Below are 23,036 nucleotides of genomic sequence, written 5' to 3' on the forward strand. Positions count from 1 at the left end.
ACATAAAGTTATCATCATGTGGCACACCAAGCTTTCTATCTTACCCATCAAATGCTGAGAGCCAAAGAAAACCCTTTAAAAGCACTTTCTAGGAAACAATAATCAGAAGGGGACAATTTCTATTGCCAGGTTTGAATGGGCTAACATTAGGTCTTCTTCTAGTTGTTCATTTGGGCCAGGTTCAAAGTCTCTAGCTTGTAAATTCTATTTCCAGGTAATTTCTTTCACGTCTCTATTTTCTGTCTCCATATCAACAGAAAGGGACCGAACCTGAGGACAGGTCATTTGAAAGCAAAAATTTCAACAACTACCTCAGCAATAAATTTTTTTAAAGCTGAGCAGAGTTAATATTCAGAATATGTAAGACTTTGGCCAACAGGCAACAATGGACAGCAATTTCTGAAACTCAGGAGATAAGTGAGGTAAGACCTATGACTGCCATCTTACCTCCCATGAGAGAGTTTCCAGATTCTGGCATGCGTAGGAAAAATTCAACAGATCCTAGTGAACTTTCTCAATTGAGTAGACAGAGCTGAGAGCATGAGGAGACCAAAGTGGCTAGAGTCCAAGGAAAAGAGTATCAGAGAGGTAAGAAGTACACAAACAAGACCTTAAGAGATTGACAGAGGATACCCATTAAGTATTCAGCTGGGAACTGATCAGCACATGTATGTAAGGAAACTACCCAAAGCTAGAGGGAAAAAAAACACCAGAAAAGATTAGATTTAACAGCGGCCACCATTCACACAGGGCCAGGAATGGTATCTGTCCCCACCGGCCAGACTGGAAAACCTGTTTCAAGGCATATTGGGTGAAGTACACAAAAGGGTCGTGCCTCAGTAGGAGGGAATAATAGCCCTAGGCTGTGCACTACTCCAGAGCAAATTCTTTCCAAGTAACTTAACTGCATTCTTGAACAAAGCTCAAGAATATTTATAGGAAAAAAGCCAAACCAAGTGAGGTAAAATTCACAATGTGAGACATCCAATCAAATATTATCAGGCATGCAAAGAAGCAGAAAAATATAACCAATGAGAAGAAAAAGCAATTAATCAAAAGCAAACTGGTATTGATAGAAATGTTAGAACTACCAGACAAGGCCATTAAAAGTTATTAAGACTATACTTCTGTATATTCAAAACTTAAGTAAAGACATACAAACAACACTCAGCTCCACCTTCTAGAGATGAACAATGTGAGAGATGGAAAAACACACTGGATAGGATTAATGGCAAATTAGACATGGCAGATCACAATATAGAGAACTTGAATACAAAGCGATAAAAATTTTCCAGAAAGTGAACACGATATCAGTGAGCTGTGCAACAACTTCGAGTGGCCTAATATTTGTGTAATTAGAGTCACTGAGGAGGAGGAGAGAAAGGAACAAAAAAAATTTGAAGGGGCTTCCCTGGTGGCGCAGTGGTTGAGAGTCCGCCTGCCGATGCAGGGGACACGGGTTCATGCCCCGGTCCGGGAAGATCCCACATGCAGCGGAGCGGCTAGGCCCGTGAGCCATGGCTGCTGAACCTGCACGTCTGGAGCCTGTGCTCCACAATGGGAGAGGCCACAACAGTGAGAGGCCCACGTACCACACACACAAAAAAATTTTGAAAAATAAAATGGTTGAAAAGTTTCCAAATTTGAGGAAAATTATTAAGTCTACAAGAAGTTCAACAAAACCCCAAAGTAAGAAACATGCAGAAAACTACAATAAGGCACCTCAGAATCACTGCTTAAAACGAGGGATAAAGGACTTCCCCGTGTGGCTCAGTGATTAAGAGTCTACCTGCCAATGCAGGGGACACGGGTTCGAGTCCTGGTCCAGGAAGATGCCACATGCCGCAGAGCAACTAAGCCCGTGTGCCACAACTACTGAGCCTGCGCTCTAGAGCCTGCAACCCACAACTACTGAGACTGCATGCCGCAACTACTGAAGCCCAGGAGCCTAGAGCCCATGCTCCACAACAAGAGAAGCCACCGCAGTGAGAAGCCCATGCACCGCAACAAAGAGTAGCCCCCGCTCACCACAACTAGAGAAAGCCTGTGCGCAGCAATGAAGACCCAACGCAGCCAAAAATAAATACATTAATTAATTAATTAACAAAACCGGGGATAAAGAAAAACTCTAAAAGGAGACAGAGAGGAAAAATGGCACATTATATACACGGGAACAAAGATAAGGATTGCATCAGATTTCCTGATGTAAACAATACAAGAGTGAAGTCAATGACACATTACAGTACTGAAGGAAAACAAACAAAAAACAAACAAACAAAAAGCCCTGTCAACCTAGAGTCCTATACTCAGAAAAAATATTTTTAAAAATCAAAGGCAAAATGAAGACTCAGACATACAGGAGTAACCCACACTACATGAAATATAAAAGCAAGTCCTCCAGACAGAAGGAAAATTCTATCAGTTGGAAATCTGGAGCTAAAAAAGAACCAAAGAGGGCTTCCCTGGTGGTGCAGTGGTTGAGAGTCCGCCTGCCGATGCAGGGGACGCGGGTTCGTGCCCCGGTCCGGGAAGATCCCACATGCCGCGGAGTGGCTGGGCCTGGGAGCCATGGCCACTGAGCCTGCACGTCCGGAGCCTGTGCTCCGCAACGGGAGAGGCCACAGCAGTGAGAGGCCCGCGTACCACAAAAAAAAAAAAAGAACCAAAGAGCACCAGAAATGGAAGCTATGTAGGCAAATATAAGATTTTTTCTTATTATTTCAATCTCATTTAAAAGATAATTGACTACTGAAGCAAAAATAATAATGTAGTATGGGGTTTATAACATATACAAAAGCAAAATGCATGATAAAACTAGCACAAAGGATTGGAGAGGAGAAATGGAAATGTACTATTCTAAGTTCTTACACTACGTGTGAAATGGTATGAGATCTCTTGAAGGCATACCGTGCTAAGTTAGTTAAGGATATATACTATGAACCATAAAGCAACCGCAAGAGGGAAGAGATATGGGAACATATGTATATGTATAACTGATTCACTTTGTTATAAAGCAGAAACTAACACACCATTGTAAAGCAATTATACCCCAATAAAGATGTTAAAAAAATAAAAATAAAAAAAACAATTATAGCCAATAAATCAACAAAAGATAAAACAGAATCATAAAGAACATTTCATTCAGTCAAAAGGCCGAAAAATTAAAAGATAAAGAACAGTAAAACAAGATGACAAATATAAACATAACCATATCAAGAATTACATTAAATGTAAATGATCTATTTTCCTCAAAACCTAGAAAATACTATGTTAAGTAAAAGAAGCTAGTCACAAAAGACTACCAATGAAATGTCCAGAATAGGCAAATCCATGGAGACAGAAAGTAGATTAGTGGTTACCAGCAGCTGGAAGGAGGGAGGAAAGGGGAGACTAATGGGTACAAAGATTCTTTTGGGAGTCATAAAAACGTTCTGAAATTGGATAGTGGTAATGTTTGCACAACTCTGTGAGTGTACTAAAAATACCACTAAATTGTACACTTTAAAGGGATGGATTTTATGGTATGTGAATAATTAAGAGCACAATAACAATACAATAAAAATACTGGAAAAGGTGCTGAAATAATAATAAGCATGTATTTTCTAAGATCCAGCAAGAAGATTCTAATCCTCACTTCACTCTATAAGGAGTGTGAGTATGTGATCTGCTTTGGCCAATAAAATGTGAGTTGAAGTTATGTGTATCACTCTCTAGCAGATGTTTTAAGATATATTTCCACTATTTGCCATGAGTCTGGTTTATCCTGCATAGGGGCTGGTCACTGTTCCAGAAATGAAGTGTGCAGCAAAAATGTACTCAGCCTGCAGTTTCGGATGAACGTTAACGTGAGCAAGAAATAAAATTTTGTCATAATTTTTTTAAAAAGTGATCTAATTACTGTAATTAAAAGGCAAAGATTGTCAGATTGTATTTTAAAAAGCAAGAGCCACTATATGCTGACAAACTTTAAAGATAAAGAAAAAAATAGAATAAAAGAATGGAAAAATATATAAAATTTTAACATTATTCAAAAGAAAGCTACAGTGACTAGATGAGATAAAGTAGATTTCTAAGCAAACAATATTACTAGGGATAATGAGTGCATTTCACAACAGGACATAACAATTCTGAACGTTTATATACACAATAATAAAACTTCAAGTTACATGAAACAAAGACTGATAAAATTTAAACAGAAATAAATCCACAATTATAGTTGGAGGTTTCAATACTCTTCTCTCAACATCTGACATCAATATCTGATACAACAAGTAAACATAAAACCAGCAAAGATACAGTAGACTTGAACAACACTATCAATCAATTTGAATCAATTAACATTTATAGACTACGCCACCAAACAACAGCTAAATACACAATCTTCTCAAGTGCACATAAAATATTTATCAAAACAGACCACACTCAGGACCATAAAATTTAAAGGGATGTTGCTAAAGCAGAGCTTTAGGAGAAACGTACAGCACTAAACACGTATATTAGAAAAGAGGAAAGATCACAAAGACATTACAAGGACACAAGACATTACAGATAAAGGTCAAAGATGTCGGAAGACAACTACAGACCAATTTCCCTCCTGAAAATAGATGCAAAAATTCCACACAAAATTTTAACACATCATATCCAACAATATTTTATAAAGACAGTAAACAATACTTTATAAAGACAGTATATAATGACTAAGTGGGGTTTATCCTAGGAATGCAAAGTTGGTTTAGCATTTAAAAATCAATGTAATTTGCCACATTAAACTAAAAGAGGAAAACGATGTAATCATTTCAAAAGATTCAGGAAAAGCATATGACAAAATCCAACTTCTGTTTCTTATAAACTCTCAGCAAATGAGAAATAAAAAGGAACTTCTTCAATTTGATAAAAGTCATCTACAGAAACCTACAATTAACTTCATATTTAATGCTTTCCCCTTAAGATCAGGAAAACAAGGCTATCTGTTCATCGCTTACACTCAAATTTGTACTGGAGGTACTAGTCAATTGCAATAAGGCAAGAAAAAGATATAAAAGGCATCCATATTGTAAAGGAAGACACAAACATGCTTTTATTCACAGACCACATGCTCATCTATGTAGAAAATCTAATGGAATCTAAAGAAACAACAAAACCTACCAGAACAAGTGAATTTATCAAGGCAGCAGGATACACGAATGACAAAAGAAAAATGATTGTATTTCTATATGGTAGCAATGAACAATCAAAAATTAAATTTACAAAAACAATAGCATGCACAAGTAATAAGTAAATGAGAAATATATTGTGTTCATGGGTGGAAGGCAATACTGTTAGGAATTCAACAGCATTCTGATTAAAATCTCAGCAAGCATTTTTGTACAAATTACTTCATGTAAAATTCACAAGGGTATGATAAACAGCAAAAATCGTCAAAAGAACAAAGATGGAGGATTAACACTATCTGATTTCAAGACCTATTAGAAAGCTACAATAATCAAGACAGTGTCATACTAACATTAAAGTAGACAAATAGATCAGTGGAACAGAAAAAGAATCCAGAAATAAGCACATAACATATACAGACAACTGACTTTTGACAAAAGTGCAAAAGTAATTAAGTGGAGAAAGGACAGTCTTTTCAACAAATACAAAAACAATTAAACATGCATATTCAAAAACTGAACTTTGATCTATGCTCTGTTTCATACAAATAAATTAACTCAAATGTACGACAGTAAATCTGAAACTTAAAAATATAAACCTTCTCTAACACAGGAGTCTACCTGTGTGACCTTGAGCCATCAAAAGCAAAGTCCATAAAAGAACAACTTCAAATTGGACTTAATTACAATTTAAAACTTTTGCTCTTCAAAAGATAATGCTAAGAGCATAAGCCACAGACTGCAAAAAAAATTTGAAAAACATATATATGGATAAAGGACTTGCACCTGAAATATATAAAGAACTCTTAAAACACAATAATAAGAAAGCAAACAACCTAATTTTTTTAAATGGGCAAAAATTTCACAGACATTTAATCAAAGATGACATATCAATGCCAAATAAGCACATAAAAAGATGCTCAACACCATTAGGGAAATGAAAATTAAAACCACAAGATACAAATACCTATTAGAATGGCTAAAATTAAAAGACTGTACCAAGCATTGGTAAGGATGTAGAAGAACTGAAATGTTCATACACTGATGATGAGAATGTGGAAAACTATAGGCCCTTTGGAAAACAGTTCGACAATTAAATGTACACCTACCATATAAACCAGCCATTCCATTCCTAGGTATCTACCCAGGAGAAATGAGAGCATAAATCTATACAAAGGTTTGTACACAAATGTTTATAGCATTTCACAACAGGTGAGTAGGTAAACTGTGATATGTCCATACAATGGAATACTACTAAGCAAAAAAAAGGAATGAAGTATTCATATGTGCTACAACATAAATATTATGCTAGTGAAATAACCCATTAAAAAAGAGTACATACTGTATGATTCTATTTCTATAAAACTGTAGAAAATGCAAACTAATCTACAGTGACAAAAGGCAAATCAACGGCTATCTGGGGATAGAAAGGCAGATAACAGATATGTTCATTTTCTTGATTTGGTTGATAATTTCACAGATATATACATATGTCAAAACTTATCAAATTGTATACCTTAAGTATGTGTACTTTATTATGTACATTGTATATCAAAAGAGCTGTTAGAAATTATCTCTCTTATTACCCTTAAAGCCAGTGGTGGTATATATCTTGACTGAACGTAAAAGGACGCTCTTCCAATAACTCTTTAATAGCTGATGCCCTAGAGAACTTCTGATAGTAATATTAGTGAAGGGGTACCCAGGGTCCACAGTACACATTAATAACAGAGTAAACAAGTATTCTATATCACACCATTAAAAGAAAAGAATACTTTGCCTTCCATGAATAAATTTATGAAGAGATTTCCCACTCTAAATCACAAATCAGATATCCATCCTAAATTAAATAATTCTACAGCTTAACCAAAGGGGACTATTTAGAGAGTTTAAAAAACAAAAATGGTAGTTTTATTTGCCTTAAAAACCTTTTCTAAAATTCAGGAAAAATTTAGATAATTTGCTATATTAAGAAAACAAATCTCTACAGCTATCCAAGGCAGAAGAAAATTTTAGTCCAACTTTAGTTTTAAGACCAACTCCTCCAAAAAAGACTTGAATACTTTTGTTAAGTAGCTTTGATAAACAAGGAGCCAAAAACTAAACATTCTTTTTTCTTTGGCCACGCCACACAGCTTGCGGCACCTCATTCCCTGACCAGGACTAGAACCCGGGCCACAGCAGTGAAAGCCCAGAATCCTAACCACTAGGCCACCAGGGAACTCCCCTAAACATTCTTAATTTGAACAAATATTTAAAATTTTGATTATGGCATATATACATATATGAATGGTTGACTTTGTATGATAATTAAAAGAAAGAAAACCCAAGCAACCTCACTTACCTATTTTGTTCCTCCAGTTTAGCCAGGAGTTCTAAGTCGTCTGGACTCAACTGTGATGGGGAAGATGGTGAAAGGGCTGGCGTTGACAGTGTGGTAGACGAGGATGTAGTGTGTAATGAAGCAGATGGACTTGCCACCTGACTGGCCATCTGACTGACTGTATGTGACACTGTGTTCTTCACCCATGAGAGAGTAGAACTCAACTTTTCTGCAACCTTGTCTGTCGCCACCTAAAGATAAAAATATTAGTTGCATACGTCAATTGTATTGTATGCATTACCAAGAAGTTGATAATCCTGTTTAGTTTTACTTTATAACCACCATCAGAATATTTTCTTTGAGTTAATAAAGGTAAAACCTGTTTTAGCAATGATTGTCCTAACATACAGCTTTTGGAAACTCCTTATTTCAGTTCTGCGACATGAACAAATTAGAACAATGTTTTCCAAACTACAGGCTAAAATCCATCAGGGAGTGATAAAATCAATTTAATAGGTAACAGCACCGTTCTTAAAAAATGAAAAAGAGCAGAAAGTGTCAATGTAAAGGTATGTTGTCTTATAAAATTTCTGTCTCAGTTGCATATATGTATTAAAACTACATACTACATGTATGTTGAGTTGGGATATGAAATATATTCTTTATTTGGGTTACAGTCAAAAACATTTGAAAGCCGAGGAACTAAAACATGTCCATTAGGTGATGAGGACAGGGAAATCCTATATGACCAACAATTCAACAAAAACTGGGCTTAGTATAAATAAGATGAAATGAGACTCATGATGTATCTTCAAACCACTATTATTTTTATTTTTATTTTATTTTTATTTAGTATTTTTATTAAAGAGGATTTAGCGCTAGAAGAACAAAATTATGATAAATGATTGATTTCACAGAGTAAGAGAGTTTCAGGTACAATTTTCAAATAGTTAGAACTAGTCAGAAGTAGAATGGGATGCCTAGAAACAGTAGACATTTCCTACCAATGGCTACAATTAAGAATCCATAACACAACATTGTAAAGCAACCATACTCCAATAAAAATTTTTTTAAAAAATTCATTATAAGAGTCAACATGGAAACCTAAATGTCCCCTGACAGATGAATGGATAAAGAAGATGTGGTACATATATACAATGGAATACTACTCAGCCATAAAAAGAATGAAATAATGCCATTTGCAGCAACATGGATGCAGCTACAGATTATCATATTAAGTGAAGTCAGAAAGAGAATAACAAATACCATATGATATCACTTATATGTGGAATCTAAAATATGACACAAATGAACATATCTATGAAACAGACTCAAGAACACAGAGAATAGACTGGTGGTTGCCAAGAGGGACAGGGTTAGGGGAGGGGTGAAGTGGAGTGGGAGTTTGGGATTAGCAGATGCAAACTGGTATATATAGAATGGATAAACAACAAGGTCTTACTGTATAGCACAGGGAACTATATTTAATATCCTGAGATAAACCATAATGGAAAAGAATATGAAAAAAAATGTTAAAAAAAATTAATAATATAAGAGTCAAAAGTCAAGAGTTGGTTGAAGATGAGTTTCTGTTTTAGATGGGCAACCAGGACTAAAAAAGCCTTTCAAATCCCTCCCATCTCTAAGATTCAATGAACTATACAAACGTCTATATATTCTTCATAAATCATGCCAAAGTCCTAAGCAGAAATGCCTACAGCGAATTCATTTGAAACACAAAATATACATAATATTCAAACAGACATTATCACTTCAGTAATGAAAAACAATGTGAACAATAACCATATTTGAATATACATATAAAACTAAACATTCTTAATTTGAGTTTACAAAATAAGGTACAGTAGTTTTTTTAAGGGATTATACTTTTTTGAAACTATCACAAAAAGAGCTTCTTTTTTTTTTTTTTTTAACAGATCTTTATAGGAGTACAGCTGCTTCACAATACTGTGTTAGTTTCTGTTGTACAACAAAGTGAATCAGCCATATGCATACATATACCCCATATCCCCTCCCTCTTGAGCCTCCCTATCCCACCCCTCTAGGTCGTCACAAAGCACCAAGCTGATCTCCCTGTGCTATGTGGCTGTTTCCCACTAGCTAGCTATTTTATATTTGGTAGTGTATATATGTCGATGCTACTCTCACTTCGCCCCAGAGTGAAGATAAGTCAGAAAAAGAAAAAGAGCTTCTTGATTGTGAAGTTCTTAGACAAAAACTATGAAGTGCTTTTACGTGCTTTGAGAAGATCTTAAATTTTATGCAACAGAAAATGACTAAAGCACTATAAAGTTGTTTTCTAGATAGACATATTCTCAGCTAACCTTGGTTACATACAGCAACTTATACACACAAAAATTAAACACCAACTTATATACATAAATAAAAATGCCACCTAGACTATCTTAGCAGATACTACTCTCCCCTCATGGGTTGTCCAAGTCTTTCCTTCTCACTTCATCAACACATACATGTCCCCACTTCCTCCACCTCACCCAGCAGCAGAAAAATTCAATGTAGGGAAAAGGGATTCTAAGGTCATAGTTATGCCACTCAATGTGAGGCTGGAACTTCTGAGACAAAGATTTGATTACAAGTGAATAGGGGCAAGAGTTTCATTAACTTAAAGATACCTCTCATTTTCTTTTCATTTTCAGTAACTTTTTCATTTTAGAACTTACTTCCCTTGGAATGGCGTTATAGAAGGGATCAGGGAGCTCTTACTGTTGAGGGAAGAACCCCCAAGAAAGACAAGCAGGATGAAGTAGGGGAACCAAGGAAAAGAAGTATGGGGACGATCATTTAGGCTTCCAGGCCAAAAAAAAAAGTCCTCGCCAATGAATAGACCAGCAGCACAGTTCATTAAGGCAAAAGGCCAGATAGTAACCAAATAATTTAGCCAGAACTTCCTTTGCACCAGGAAATGGTAAGAGCCATGGCAGACAACAAGACAGCCTGTTGTAGTTTGTTATCCTACTGATTTTCTCTACTCAGTTACAACTACAAATTCAATTGTGAAGATGGCACTAATTTGCATCCCACAAGCACACTATATTGTAAAACAGAAAACCTAACACATAAAATTTACAGAAAAATGTTACCCTTTACTAACACTGACGACAAATTTCAAATATACTCACAACTTCCAAAAATTAATGCTTACAACAAGGACCTACTGTATATATAGCACAGGGAACGATATTCAGGATCTTGTAATAATCTATAAGGGAAAAGAATCTGGAAAAAAAAAAAGAATCAAAGGATCACTTTGATTTATACACCGGAAACACTATGAATCAACTATACTTCAATCTTAAAATTGAAGTATATGGAAATAAATACGGAAAAAAATTTTTAAAGAAAGAATTAATGCTTTACGTTTCCATTATATAAAAGTTCTCTACTCAAGCTAACTGTAGCAAAGCAAAAGACACCTATTATTCGCTTTAATTTGTTTTTAAAAATAAATTTATCATACCCTTTCTGCACACTGTAGCAACAGGCTTCCATTTAAAAAATTTGGAATAACCCGGAGCACAATCCTGACATCCTTTCAACCTTGATGAAATGAGATTCAGTCTATAACTACTGAAGGCTCAACAACCCATCTTTACAATTTAAAATTCTTAAATATAACTGAAGTATTTAATTGCAGTTGCACTTTAATAAAGTTTAATTCTCATGGTTCTAGAAATCCCACAAGATGAGTTATTTTTCATGTATCATCATGTCCTATTTTTCCTTTAACTCTACTTTTCCAAATCTCTAACCTGCCACCTCTAAACCTCTTTCCCTCATCCTATGGTAAACTGAGGTCACGAGGACACAATAAATCTGACAATGCAATTATGTCACAAAGGTTGTCACAAAGTTCCTGTCTACCTCATAGAGGTGTTATGCATTTATTTTTAAACATGAACATACTTTGGAAAGATTAAAACCATCATTAAAAATGCTTAGTAATCTGACACAAAAGGCCATACATCGTATGATTCCATTTACATAAAATGTCCAGAATAGGCAAATCCAGAGACAGAAAGTAGTTGGGTGGCTTGGAGGGACTGTAGGAGGGGGGATGGGGAATGATTGCTAATGGGTACAGAGTTTCTTCCTAGAGTGATGAAAATGCTCTGGGATTGGACTGCAGTGACAGTTATACAAACCTGTGAATATACTAAATGCCACTGAACTGTACACTTGAAACGAGTGAATTTTATGGTATGTGAATTATATCTCAATTTTAAAAGAGCTTAGTCAATCTGAAAAATCTACATAATGTATAATTCCAACTATATGACATTCTGGAAAAGGCAAAATTATGGAGACAGTAAAAAGATCAGGATTTGGGCGAGGGAAGGGACAAACAAGCAGAACACAGAGGATTTTTAGGGTAGTGAAAATGCTCTGAATGATACAAAAATGGTAGATACATGTCATTATACATTTGTCCAAGCCCACAGAATGTAAACCATCAAGCGTGAACTATAATATAAACTATGGACTGGATGATTATGATGTGTCAACATAGTCTCATCAATTGTAACACAGGTACCACCCTGGTAGTGAATGCTGATAATGGGGGATGGGTCTGCATGTGTAGGGGTAAGGGGTAGATGGGAAATCTCTGTGCTTTCCACTCAATTTTGCTGTGAACCAAAAACTGCTCTTAAAAAATAAAATACTAATAAAATAAATTAAATAAGTTTAGTAAAAGCCTTAGATATTGCTATAATATTTGATTAGGATCTCCCATGAGAAACAATCATGGTTCCTTTATCACTTTATATTTTATTAGAACTTACAAAGATGCTCTTAACTCCCCAAAAGGACTGTTTTTAAAGATTCCAATTTTAGATCCAAAATCTAAAATACTCTAAAGCAGGTATCACTACTTTCCCCATTGTAAAAGTGATGACACTTTTTAAATGATGACCCAGAGAGGTAACACAACTTTTATATTAGAAAGCTATTAAGAGTGGAACGTAGACAGTCTGGTTTGAGATTCTCTGCTCTTAACCACTGTCAAGAGTGAATAAGACCCGTGATTTCCCCAGTGGTCCAGTGGGTAAGACACCACACTCCCAGTGCAGGGGACCCGGGTTTGATCCCTGGTCGGGGAACTAGAACCCGCATGCATACCCCAACTGAGAGGTAGCATGCCACAATTAAGAGTCAGCGTGCTGCAACTAAGAAACATGTGTGCTGCAACTACGAGCCCGCATGCTGCAACGAAGATCCTGCAATGCCTCAACTAAGACCCGGTGCCACCCAAAATAAATAAATAAATGTTAAAACAACAACAACAAAATAAAGTGTACAATTCAATGGTTAAAAAAAAGAAAAAAAACAAGAGTGTATTAGACCAAAAGTTGGCAAGAGATGTAGTCACTAATGACCTCAATTAATCCATTCCACAGTGAAGGAAGCAGAAACCAGATTACAGAAGGTTGAGGACCATTTTAGAGAATTAGGAGCTGCAAAATAATCCCATTTCTATCACTATGACCTTTATTCTTGAGACATCTTGATTCAGTCTGATTCCTGAAGGCTGGAGGTTCCAGTAAGTTGGTCAGGATTTTACTGTGTAACAAACCTTACTTTCCAAAAATGCCTTCAAACACACTAACTTCAGTTGATTTTATGAAACAAAGAAAAAATTGATACAATTCAGATAACTAGACTCTTTTTTTTTTTCTATCATTTTTTGCAGTTACTTTGTTTTATAGTATCAAGGCTGGGACTTCCCTGGCGGTCCAGAGGTTAAGACTCCGCGCTGCCAATTCAGGGGGCATGGGTTCGATCCCTGGTCGGAGAACTAAGATCTCACATGCCGTGTGGTGTGGCCAAAAAAAAAAAGAAAAAAAAAAAAAAAATCAAGGCTGATTCAACAATTTAGCATATTTTTTTAGGACTTTTCACAACAACTAGTATTAACTCTTTTTTTTTTTTGGCCATGCCAAATATATACATATATGTATATGTGTATATATAGATATGTATATCTATATATACACATATATATGTATATATTCACATATATTCAGAATAGATAAGGAACTCCTAAAATCAACAACTCAAACAATCCCATAAAAAATGGGCAAAGGACATTTCTCCAAAGATATACAAATGGCCAATAAGCATAACAGGCATATGAAAAGATGCTCAACATCACTAATTAGGGAATGCAAACCAAAGCCACAATAAGATACCACTTCACACACATTAGGATAGCTGTTTTTTTATTTTATACTGGAGTATAGCTGATTAACAATGTCGTGTTAGTTTCAGTTGTACAGCAGAGTGATTCACTTACACATGATTACATATACATGTATCTATTCATGTACACACTGCTATATTTAAAATAGATAACCAACAAGGACTTACTGTACAGCACAGGGAACTCTGCTCAATACTCTGTATTAACCTAAATGGAAAAGGAATTTGAAAAAAATAGGACAGCTACTATAAAAATTAAAATTAAAAAAATAAAAACGTAAAATAACAAGTATTGGCATTGCTGATAGGAATGTAAAGTGGTAAGAAGGTGCAGCTGCTGTGGAAACAAATATGATGGTTTCTCAAAAAACTGAACATAGGATTACCATATAACCCAGCAATTCCACTTCTGGGTATGTACACAAAAGGATTAAAAGCAGGGATATTTGTATATCCAAGTTCGTAGCAGCATTATTCACAACATCCAAATGGCAGAAGCAACTCAAGTGCTCATCAATGAATAAATGGATTTTTTAAATGTACTATAGGGACTTCCCTGGTGGCACAGTGGTTAAGAATCCGCCTGCCAATGCAGGTGACACGGGTTCGAGCCCTGGACCAGGAAGATCCCACATGCCACGGAGCAACTAAGCCCATGCGCCACTACTGAGCCTGCACTCTAGAGCCCATGAGCCACAACTACTGAGCCCACGTGCCACAACTACTGAAGCCCGCACACCACCAGGAAGAGTAGCCCCAGCTCGCAGCAACTTAAGAAAGCCCGCATGCAGTAATGAAGACCCAACGCAGCCAAAAATAAATAAATAAATCAAATCCAAAAAAAAAAAGTATTATATACACATTGTTAAGTGTAATGGAGTATTATTTGGCCTTAAAAAGGAAGAAAATTCTGACATATGCTACATGAATGAACCCTTAAGGCATTATTTTAAGTGAAATAAGCCAGTCACAAAATGACAAATATTCTATGATTCCACTTATATGAGGTACCAAGAGTAGTCAAATTCATAGAGGCAGAAAGTAGATTGGCTGCCAGGGAAGTGGGGAGTGGGGAGTTTAATGGGTACTCTGCAGATGGAGTGATGACAGTCGTACAACAATGTGAATGTACTTAATGCCACTGAACTGTACACTTAAAAATGCTTAAAATGTGGAACTTCCCTGGTGGCGCAGTGGTTAAGAATCCGCCTTCCAATGCAGGGGTCACAGGTTTGAACCCTGGTCCAGGGACATCCCACATGCTGCAGAGCAACTAAGCCCATGCACCATAACTACTGAGCCTGCGCTCTAGAGCCTGTGAGCCACAACTACTGACCCCGCGTGCCACTATACTGAAGTCCGCGCGCTTAGAGCTGGTGCTCCACAAGAGAAGCCCACGCACCACAACGAAGAGTAGCCCCTGCTTGCCACAACGAGAGAAAGCCTGCGTGCAGCAACAAAGACCCAACGCAGCCAAAAATAAATAAATAAAATAAATTTATTTTTTAAAAAATGCTTAAAATGGTAAATTTTTTGTTATGTACAGTTGGTTCTTGAACAACATGGATTTGAACTGCATGGGTCCACTTATACACAGATTTTTTGCAATAAATATGTACTACAGTACTACAAGATCTGCGGTTGTTTGAATCCGACGATGCAGAACCATGAATACAGAGTTCCAGCTGTAAAGTCATACATGGATTTTCAACTGTGGGAGGGTCGGTGCCCTTAATTCCTGTGTTATTCAAGGGTCAACAGTGTATTTTATCATAATTAAATGAAAAAAAGAAATTTACATCTTTCATTCCTTATATTAGTAATCTGTGTCTTTCTCTCCTTTGGTCTTTGTTAGACTGGCTAGAGGTCTATCAATTTTATCAATCTTTTCAAAGAACCAGCTTTTAGTTTTGTTGATTTTCTGTTATTGTCTTCCTGTTTTTGGTTTTATTTATTTATGCTCTAATTTTTATTTCTTTCTTCCACTTGCTTAAGGCTTATATTGCTCTTTTTCTCTGGTGCTCTGAGCTGGAAGATTAGAAACTCATTTTATATCTTTCTTCTTTTCTAACATATACATTCCATGCTCTAAACTAATCTCTAAGCACTGCTTTTGCTGCTTTCCATTTTCCTTTATTTCAAAATATTTTAAATTTTTCTTTGGACTTTTTTTTTGATCCATGTGTTATTTAAAAGTGTGTTGTTTAATCTCCAAATATTTTCAGATTTTCCAACTAGCTTTCTGTTATTTCTAACTTAATTCCATTGTGGTCTAAGAGCACATGTTCAGGTATGTTTTATGACCCAGAATATAGTGCATCTTGAAAACTGTTACATGTGAGCCTGAAAAGAATGTATATTCAGTGGTTGTCAGATAAACATCATTAAATACACTTGACTGATGGTACCGTTCAGCTATATCCTTACTGATTTTCTGCCTCTGCTGTATCTATAAATTACTGAAAGACAGGTGCTGAAGTCTCCAACCATAACAGTGAATGTATCTATTTCTCCTTGAAGTTCTATCAGTTTTTGCCTAATAAACCATGTCTGTTAGGAGACTTGACCCCTTTATCAATACATAATGTCTGAACATTTTCCTTCTCAAGTCTGCTTTGTCTGAAATTAATATAGCTACTCCAGCTTTCTATAGATTATACAAAAAAGTAAATAAATAATTCATACAATACATGGGTGGGTTTGAAGGCCATCTGGTTTCCAGTTTCTGGCTGTTTTTGCCTGGGTTATTTCCCTTACCTTCCTGGAAATACAATTTTGCGTTTAAAAAGATGTTTGCATTTCTAGATGCTTTATAGAGGAAGAGTTTTTCTAAGCTATGTAGTGAACCGTACTGCTAAAAGCTGAAGTCCTATAGATTAGGTGAATTTTTTTTTTTATTATAGAACTTCTCAGAGACATAACTATAGAAGGTAGAGGAATGTACTTTCCAAACATAACTGCCCGTAAATCCTTTTTTCACCATTATCTGCAAAACATATTCTGAGAAATGCTGTTTCCAAACAGTATTCATTCTTTAAGGCATTTGTAACTTCGTGTTCTCACCTTTCCCTTCATTTCTATGGTACATTTCCTCTATATAGTCAGTCCTCTGTAAACGGTGGTCCCACATCCACCAATTCAACAAACCATGGATAGAAAATATTGAGGGGAAAAAAAATTCCAGAAAGTTTCAAACAGCAAAACTTGAATTTGCCCCTCACTAGCAACTATGTACACAGGATTTACATTTTATTAAGTATTATAAATAATCTATATATGATTGAAAGTATTCAGAGATGTGCATAGGTTTTATGCAAATACTGCGCCAATGAGTATCCCAGAATTTTGGTCCACAGGGGTCCTGGAATCAATCCCCTGAAGATACTGAGAACGACTTTACTGAATATTTTGATATTCATTAGTAAAGTAATACCAGTTAATATTTACTGAGTGCTTATACTCAGATACTTGATGATATCACCTAATTTAACCTCCAACCCTATGGTATACGTGTCATATTGTCCTTATATTGTTACATTATTAACTATTTAGATGTGCTGCCTCTTAGTTCCTTACAAAATAAAAAGAATATTTCATATATATTCATATTGTCACCAAAAAGAGTATAATAGGTCAAAGAGACTACTCTCTACTTTTCATGAATCCTTGATGACTTAAGAACAAAGCTATGTGTACAGTAATCAAAACAGAACGGTACTGGCACAAAAACAGACACATAGACCAATGGAATAGAATAGAGAGCCCAGAAATAAACCCATGCACCTACGGTCAATTAAACTATGACAAAGGAGGCAAGAATATACTATGGAGAAAAGACAGTTTGTTCAACAGTGATCCGGGAAAACTGGACAGCCACATGTCAAACAATGAGGTTAGAACATTCCTTCATACCATACACAAAAATAAACTCAAATATAAGACCTGAAACCATAAAACTCCTAGAAGAAACATTCTTTGACATAAATCGTAGCAGTATTTTCTTGTGGCACTCTCCTAAGGCAAAAGAAATAAAAGCAAAAATAAACAAATGTAACTTGATTAAACTTAGAAGCTTTTGCACAGCAAAGGAAACCACTGACCAAACAAAAAGAACACCTATAGAATGGGAGAAAGTATTTGCAAATGATGTGAACGACAAGAGGTTAATATCCAAAATACACAAATAGCTTCATACAACTCAAAGTTGAAAAAACAAAAAACCCAACCCAATCAAAAAATGAGCAGAAGATCTGATTAGACATTTCTCCAAAGAAGTCATACAGATGGCTAACAGGCACATGAAAAGATGCTCAACATTGCTAATTATTAGAGACATGCAAATCAAAACCACGATGACATTACATCATCAAAAAGTCTACAAATAGGGACTTCCCTGGCGGGCCAGAGGATAAGACTCCATGTGTCCGATGCAGGGGGCACGGGTTCGATCCCTGGTCTGTGAACTGAGATCCTACATGCCACACAGCACAGCCAAAAAATAAAACAAAAATTTTTTGTTAAATAGTTGAGTTGGGGGACGCCTTCAAGATGGCGGAGGAGTAAGACATGGAGATCACCTTCCTCCCCACAATACATCAAAACTACAGCTACATGTGGAACAACTCCTATAGAACACCTACTGAATGCTGGCAGAAGACCTCAGACTTCCCAAAAGTCAAGAAACTCCCCACCTACCTGGGTAGGGCAAAAGAAAAAAGGAAAAACAGGGACAAAAGATTAGGGATGGGACCTGCACCTCGGGGAGGGAGCTGTGAAAAAGAAAAAGTTTCCACACACTAGGAAGCCCCTTCACTGGCAGAGACAGGGGGTGGGCAAGGGGGAAGCTTCAGAGCCACGGAGGAGAGCACAGCAAGAGGGGTGCAAAGGACAAAGTGGAGAGACTCCTGCACAGAGGATCGCTGCGGACCAGCACTCACCAGCCTGAGAGGCTTGTCTGCTCACCCGCCAGGGCAGGTGGGGGCTGGGAGCTGAGGCTCAGGCTTCAGAGGCCAGATCCCAGGGAGAGAACTGGGGTTGGCTGCGTGAAGACAGCCTGAATGAGGTTAGCGCACCACAGCTAGCCAGGAGGGAGTCCGGGAAAAACTCTGGACCTGCCTAAGAGGCAAGAGACCATCGTTTCGGGGTGCGCAAGGAGAGGGAATCCAGAGCACTGCCAAAACAAGCTCCAGAGACGGGCGCGAGCCATGGATATCAGCGTGGACACCAGAGACGGGCATGAGACCGTCTGCTTCTTGGTCTGCTGCAGCCACCAGGAAGCCTGTGTGCAAGCACAGGTCACTATCCACACCTCCCCTCCTGGGAGCGGGTGCAGCCTGCCACTGCCAGGGTCCCATGATCCAGGGACAACTTCCCCAGGAGAATCCACGGTGTGCCTCAGGCTGTTGCTACGTCATGCTGCCCTCTGCCGCTGACCTCGCCCGGGGCCTGAGTGAGCCAGAGCCCCCTAATCAGCTGCTCCTTTAACCCCGTCCTATCTGGGCGGGGAACAGATGCCACCAGGCAACCTACACGCAGAGGCGGGGCCAAATCCAAAGCTGAACCACAGGAGCTGAGCAAACAAAGAAGAGAAAGGGAAATTTCTCCCAGCAACCTCAAGAGCAGTGGATTAAATGTCCACAGTCAACTCGATGTACCCTGCATCTGTGGAATACCTGAATAGACAATGAATCATCCAAAATTAAGACAGTGGACTTTGGGAGCAACTGTAGGCTTGCAGTTTCCTTTCTGAATATAATTTGTTTCTGGTTTTATGTTTATTTTAGTTTAGTATTTAGAGCTTATTATCACTGGTATATTTGTTTACTGATTTGGTTGCTCTCTGCCTTTTTTTAAATATATATATATTTTTTTCCTTTTTCACTTTTTGTGAGTGTGTTATGTGTATGCTTCTTTCTGTGGCTTTGTCTGTATAGCTTTGCTTTTGCCATTTGTCCTAGGGTTCTGACTATCATTTTTTGTTTCTGTTTTTTTAGTATAGATTTTAGCGCTTGTTATCATTGGTGGATTTGTTTTTTGGTATGGTTCTCTTCTTTCTCTCTTTTTTTAATTACTTTTTAATTTTTTTATTTTAACAATTTTTTCCATTTTAATAACTTATGTTATATTATTTACTTATTTCTTCTTTCCTTCTTTTTCTCACTCTTCTTCTGAGCCGTGTGGCTGACAGGGTCTTGGTGCTCTGGCTGGGGTGTCAGGCCTGAGCCCCTGAGGTGGGAGAGCCAAGCCGAGTTCAGGACACTGGTCCACCAGAGACCTCCTGGCCCCATGTAATATCAAATGGCAAAAGATCTCCCCGAGATCTCCATCTCAACACTAAGACCCAGCTCCACTCAATGAGCAGCAAGCTCCAGTGCTGGAGACCCCATGCCAAACAACTAGCAAAACAGGAACACAACCTCACCCATTAGCAGAAAGGCTGCCTAAAATCATAATAAGGTCACAGACACGGTCCTGCCCACCAGAAAGACAAGATCCAGCCTCATCCACCAGGGCACAGGCACCAGACCCCCCACAGGAAGCCTACACAACCCACTGAACCAACCTTATCCATTGGAAGCAGACACCAGAAACAACGGGAACTACAAACCTGAAGGCTGCGAAAAGGAGACCCCAAACACAGTAAGTTAAGCAAAATGAGAAGACAGAGAAATACACAGCAGATGAAGGAGCAAGGTAAAAACCGACCAGACCTAACAAATGAAGAGGAAACAGGCAGTCTACCTGAAAAAGAATTCAGAGTAATGATAGTAAAGATGATACAAAATCTTGGAAACAGAATGGAGAGAATACAAGAAACGTTTAACAAGGACCCAGAAGAACTAAACAGCAAACAAACAATGATGAACAACACAATAAATGAAATTAAGAATTCTCCAGAACAAATCAATAGCAGATACCTGAGGCAGAAGAACGGATAAGTGACCTGGAAGATAAGATAGTGGAAATAACTACCGCAGAGCAGAATAAAGAAAAAAGAATGAAAAGAATTGAGGACAATCTCAGAGACCTCTGGGACAACGTTCAACGCACCAACATTCAAATTATAGGGGTCCCAGAAGAAGAAGAGAAAAAGAAAGGGACTGAGAAAATATTTGAAGAGATTATAGTTGAAAACTTCCCTAATATGGGAAAGGAAATAGTCAATCAAGTCCAGGAAGCACAGAGAGTCCCATACAGGATAAATCCAAGGAGAAACACACCAAGACACATACTAATCAAACTATCAAAACTTAAATACAAAGAAAAATATTAAAAGCAGCAAGGGTAAAATAACAAATAATACACAAGGGAATCCCCATAAGCTTAACAGCTGATCTTTCAGCAGAAGCTCTGCAAGCCAGAAGAGAGTGGCAGGGCATATTTAAAGTGATGAAAGGGAAAAACCTACAAGCAAGATTACTCTACCCAGCAAGGATCTCATTCAGATTCCATGGAGAAGTCGAAACCTTTACAGACAAGCAAAAAGCTAAGAGAATTCAGCACCACCAAACCAGCTTTACAACAAATGCTAAAGGAACTTCTCTAGGCAGGAAACACAAGAGAAGGAAAAGACCTACAATAACGAACCCAAAACAATTAAGAAAATGGTAATAGGAACATACATATCAATAACTACCTTAAATATAAATGGATAAAATGCTCCAACCAAAAGACACAGACTGGCTAAATGGATACAAAAACAAGACCTGTATATATGCTGTCTACAAGAGACCCACTTCAGACCTAGGGACACATACAGACTGAAAGTGAGGGGATGGAAAAACATATTCCATGCAAATGGAAATCAAAAGAAAGCTGGAATACCAATCCTCATATCAGACAAAACAAACTTTAAAATAAAGACTATTACAAGAGACAAAGAAGGACACTACATAATGATCAAGGGATCAATCCAAGAAGAAGATATAACAATTGTAAATATTTATGCACCCAACATAGGAGCACCTCAATACATGAGGCAAATGCTAACAGCCATAAAAGGGGAAATTGACAGTAACACAATCATAGCAGGGGACTTTAACACCCCACTGTCACCAATGGACAGATCATCCAAAATGAAAATAAATAAGGAAAGCACAAGCTTTAAATGATATATTAAACAAGATGGACTTAACTGATATTTATAGGACATTCCATCCCCAAACAACAGAATATACCTTCTTCTCAAGTGCTCATGGAACATTCTCCAGGACAGATCATACCTTGGGTCACAAATCAAGCCTTGGTAAATTTAAGAAAATTAAAATCTTATCAAGTATCTTTTCCGACCACAACACTTTGAGACTAGATATCAATTACAGGAAAAAATTTGTAAAAAAATACAAACACATGGAGACTACACAATACACTACTAAATAACCAAAAGATCACTGAGGAAATCAAAGAGGAAATCAAAAAATACCTAGAGACAAATGACAATGAAAACACAGTGACCCAAAACCTATGGGATGCAGCAAAAGCAGTTCTAAGAGGGAAATTTATAGCAATACAATCCTACCTCAAGAAACAAGAAACATCCCAAATAAGCAACCTAACCTTACACCTAAAGCAATTAGAGAAAGAAGAACAAAAAAACCCCAAAGTTGGCAGAAGGAAAGAAATCATAAAGATCAGATCAGAAATAAATGAAGAAGAAATTAAGGAAACAACAGCAAAGATCAATAAAACTGAAAGCTGGTTCTTTGAGAAGATAAACAAAATTGATAAACCATTAGCCAGATGCATCAAGAAAAAAAGGGAGAGGACTCAAATCAATAGAATTAGAAATGAAAAAGGAGAAGTAACAGCTGACACTGCAAAAATACAAAGGATCATAAGAGATTACTACAAACAACTATACGCCAATAAAATGGACAACCTGGAAGAAATGGACAAATTCTTAGAAAAGCACAACCTTCTGAGACTGAACCAGGAAGAAACAGAAAATATAAACAGACCAATCACAAGCACTTAAATTGAGACTGTGATTAAAATTCTTCCAAAAAACAAAAGCCCAGGACCAGAAGGCTTCACAGCCACATTCTATCAAACATTGAGAGAAGAGCTAACATCTATCCTTCTCAAACTCTTCCAAACTACAGCAGAGGGAGGAACACTTCCAAACTCATTCTACGAGGCCACCCTCACTCTGATACCAAAACCAGACAACGACGTCACAAAGAAAGAAAACTACAGGTCAATATCACTGATGAACATAGATGCAAAATTCCTCAACAAAATACTAGCAAACAGAATCCAACAGCACATTAAACGGATCATACACCATGATCAAGTGGGGTTTATCCCAGGAATGCAAGGATTCC

At 37.2% G+C, this 23,036-nt stretch overlaps 1 protein-coding gene across 8 annotated transcripts in view; it reads right to left on the bottom strand.

The window, feature by feature from the left end:
* EVI5 (ecotropic viral integration site 5) overlaps positions 1–23,036 on the bottom strand; it is a 214,386-nt gene that overhangs the window by 153,808 nt on the left and 37,542 nt on the right. For all 8 annotated transcript variants that reach the window (XM_067726948.1, XM_067726950.1, XM_067726944.1 and 5 more), the window contains exon 2: positions 7,495–7,724. In XM_067726948.1, the coding sequence (XP_067583049.1) occupies positions 7,495–7,643 (149 nt within the window). In that variant the 5' untranslated portion in view covers positions 7,644–7,724. The remainder of the gene's footprint in view (positions 1–7,494; positions 7,725–23,036) is intronic.

Source organism: Pseudorca crassidens, chromosome 2 (genome assembly GCF_039906515.1).
Source record: "Pseudorca crassidens isolate mPseCra1 chromosome 2, mPseCra1.hap1, whole genome shotgun sequence".
In the NCBI taxonomy this organism is placed as follows: Eukaryota; Metazoa; Chordata; class Mammalia; order Artiodactyla; family Delphinidae; genus Pseudorca; species Pseudorca crassidens.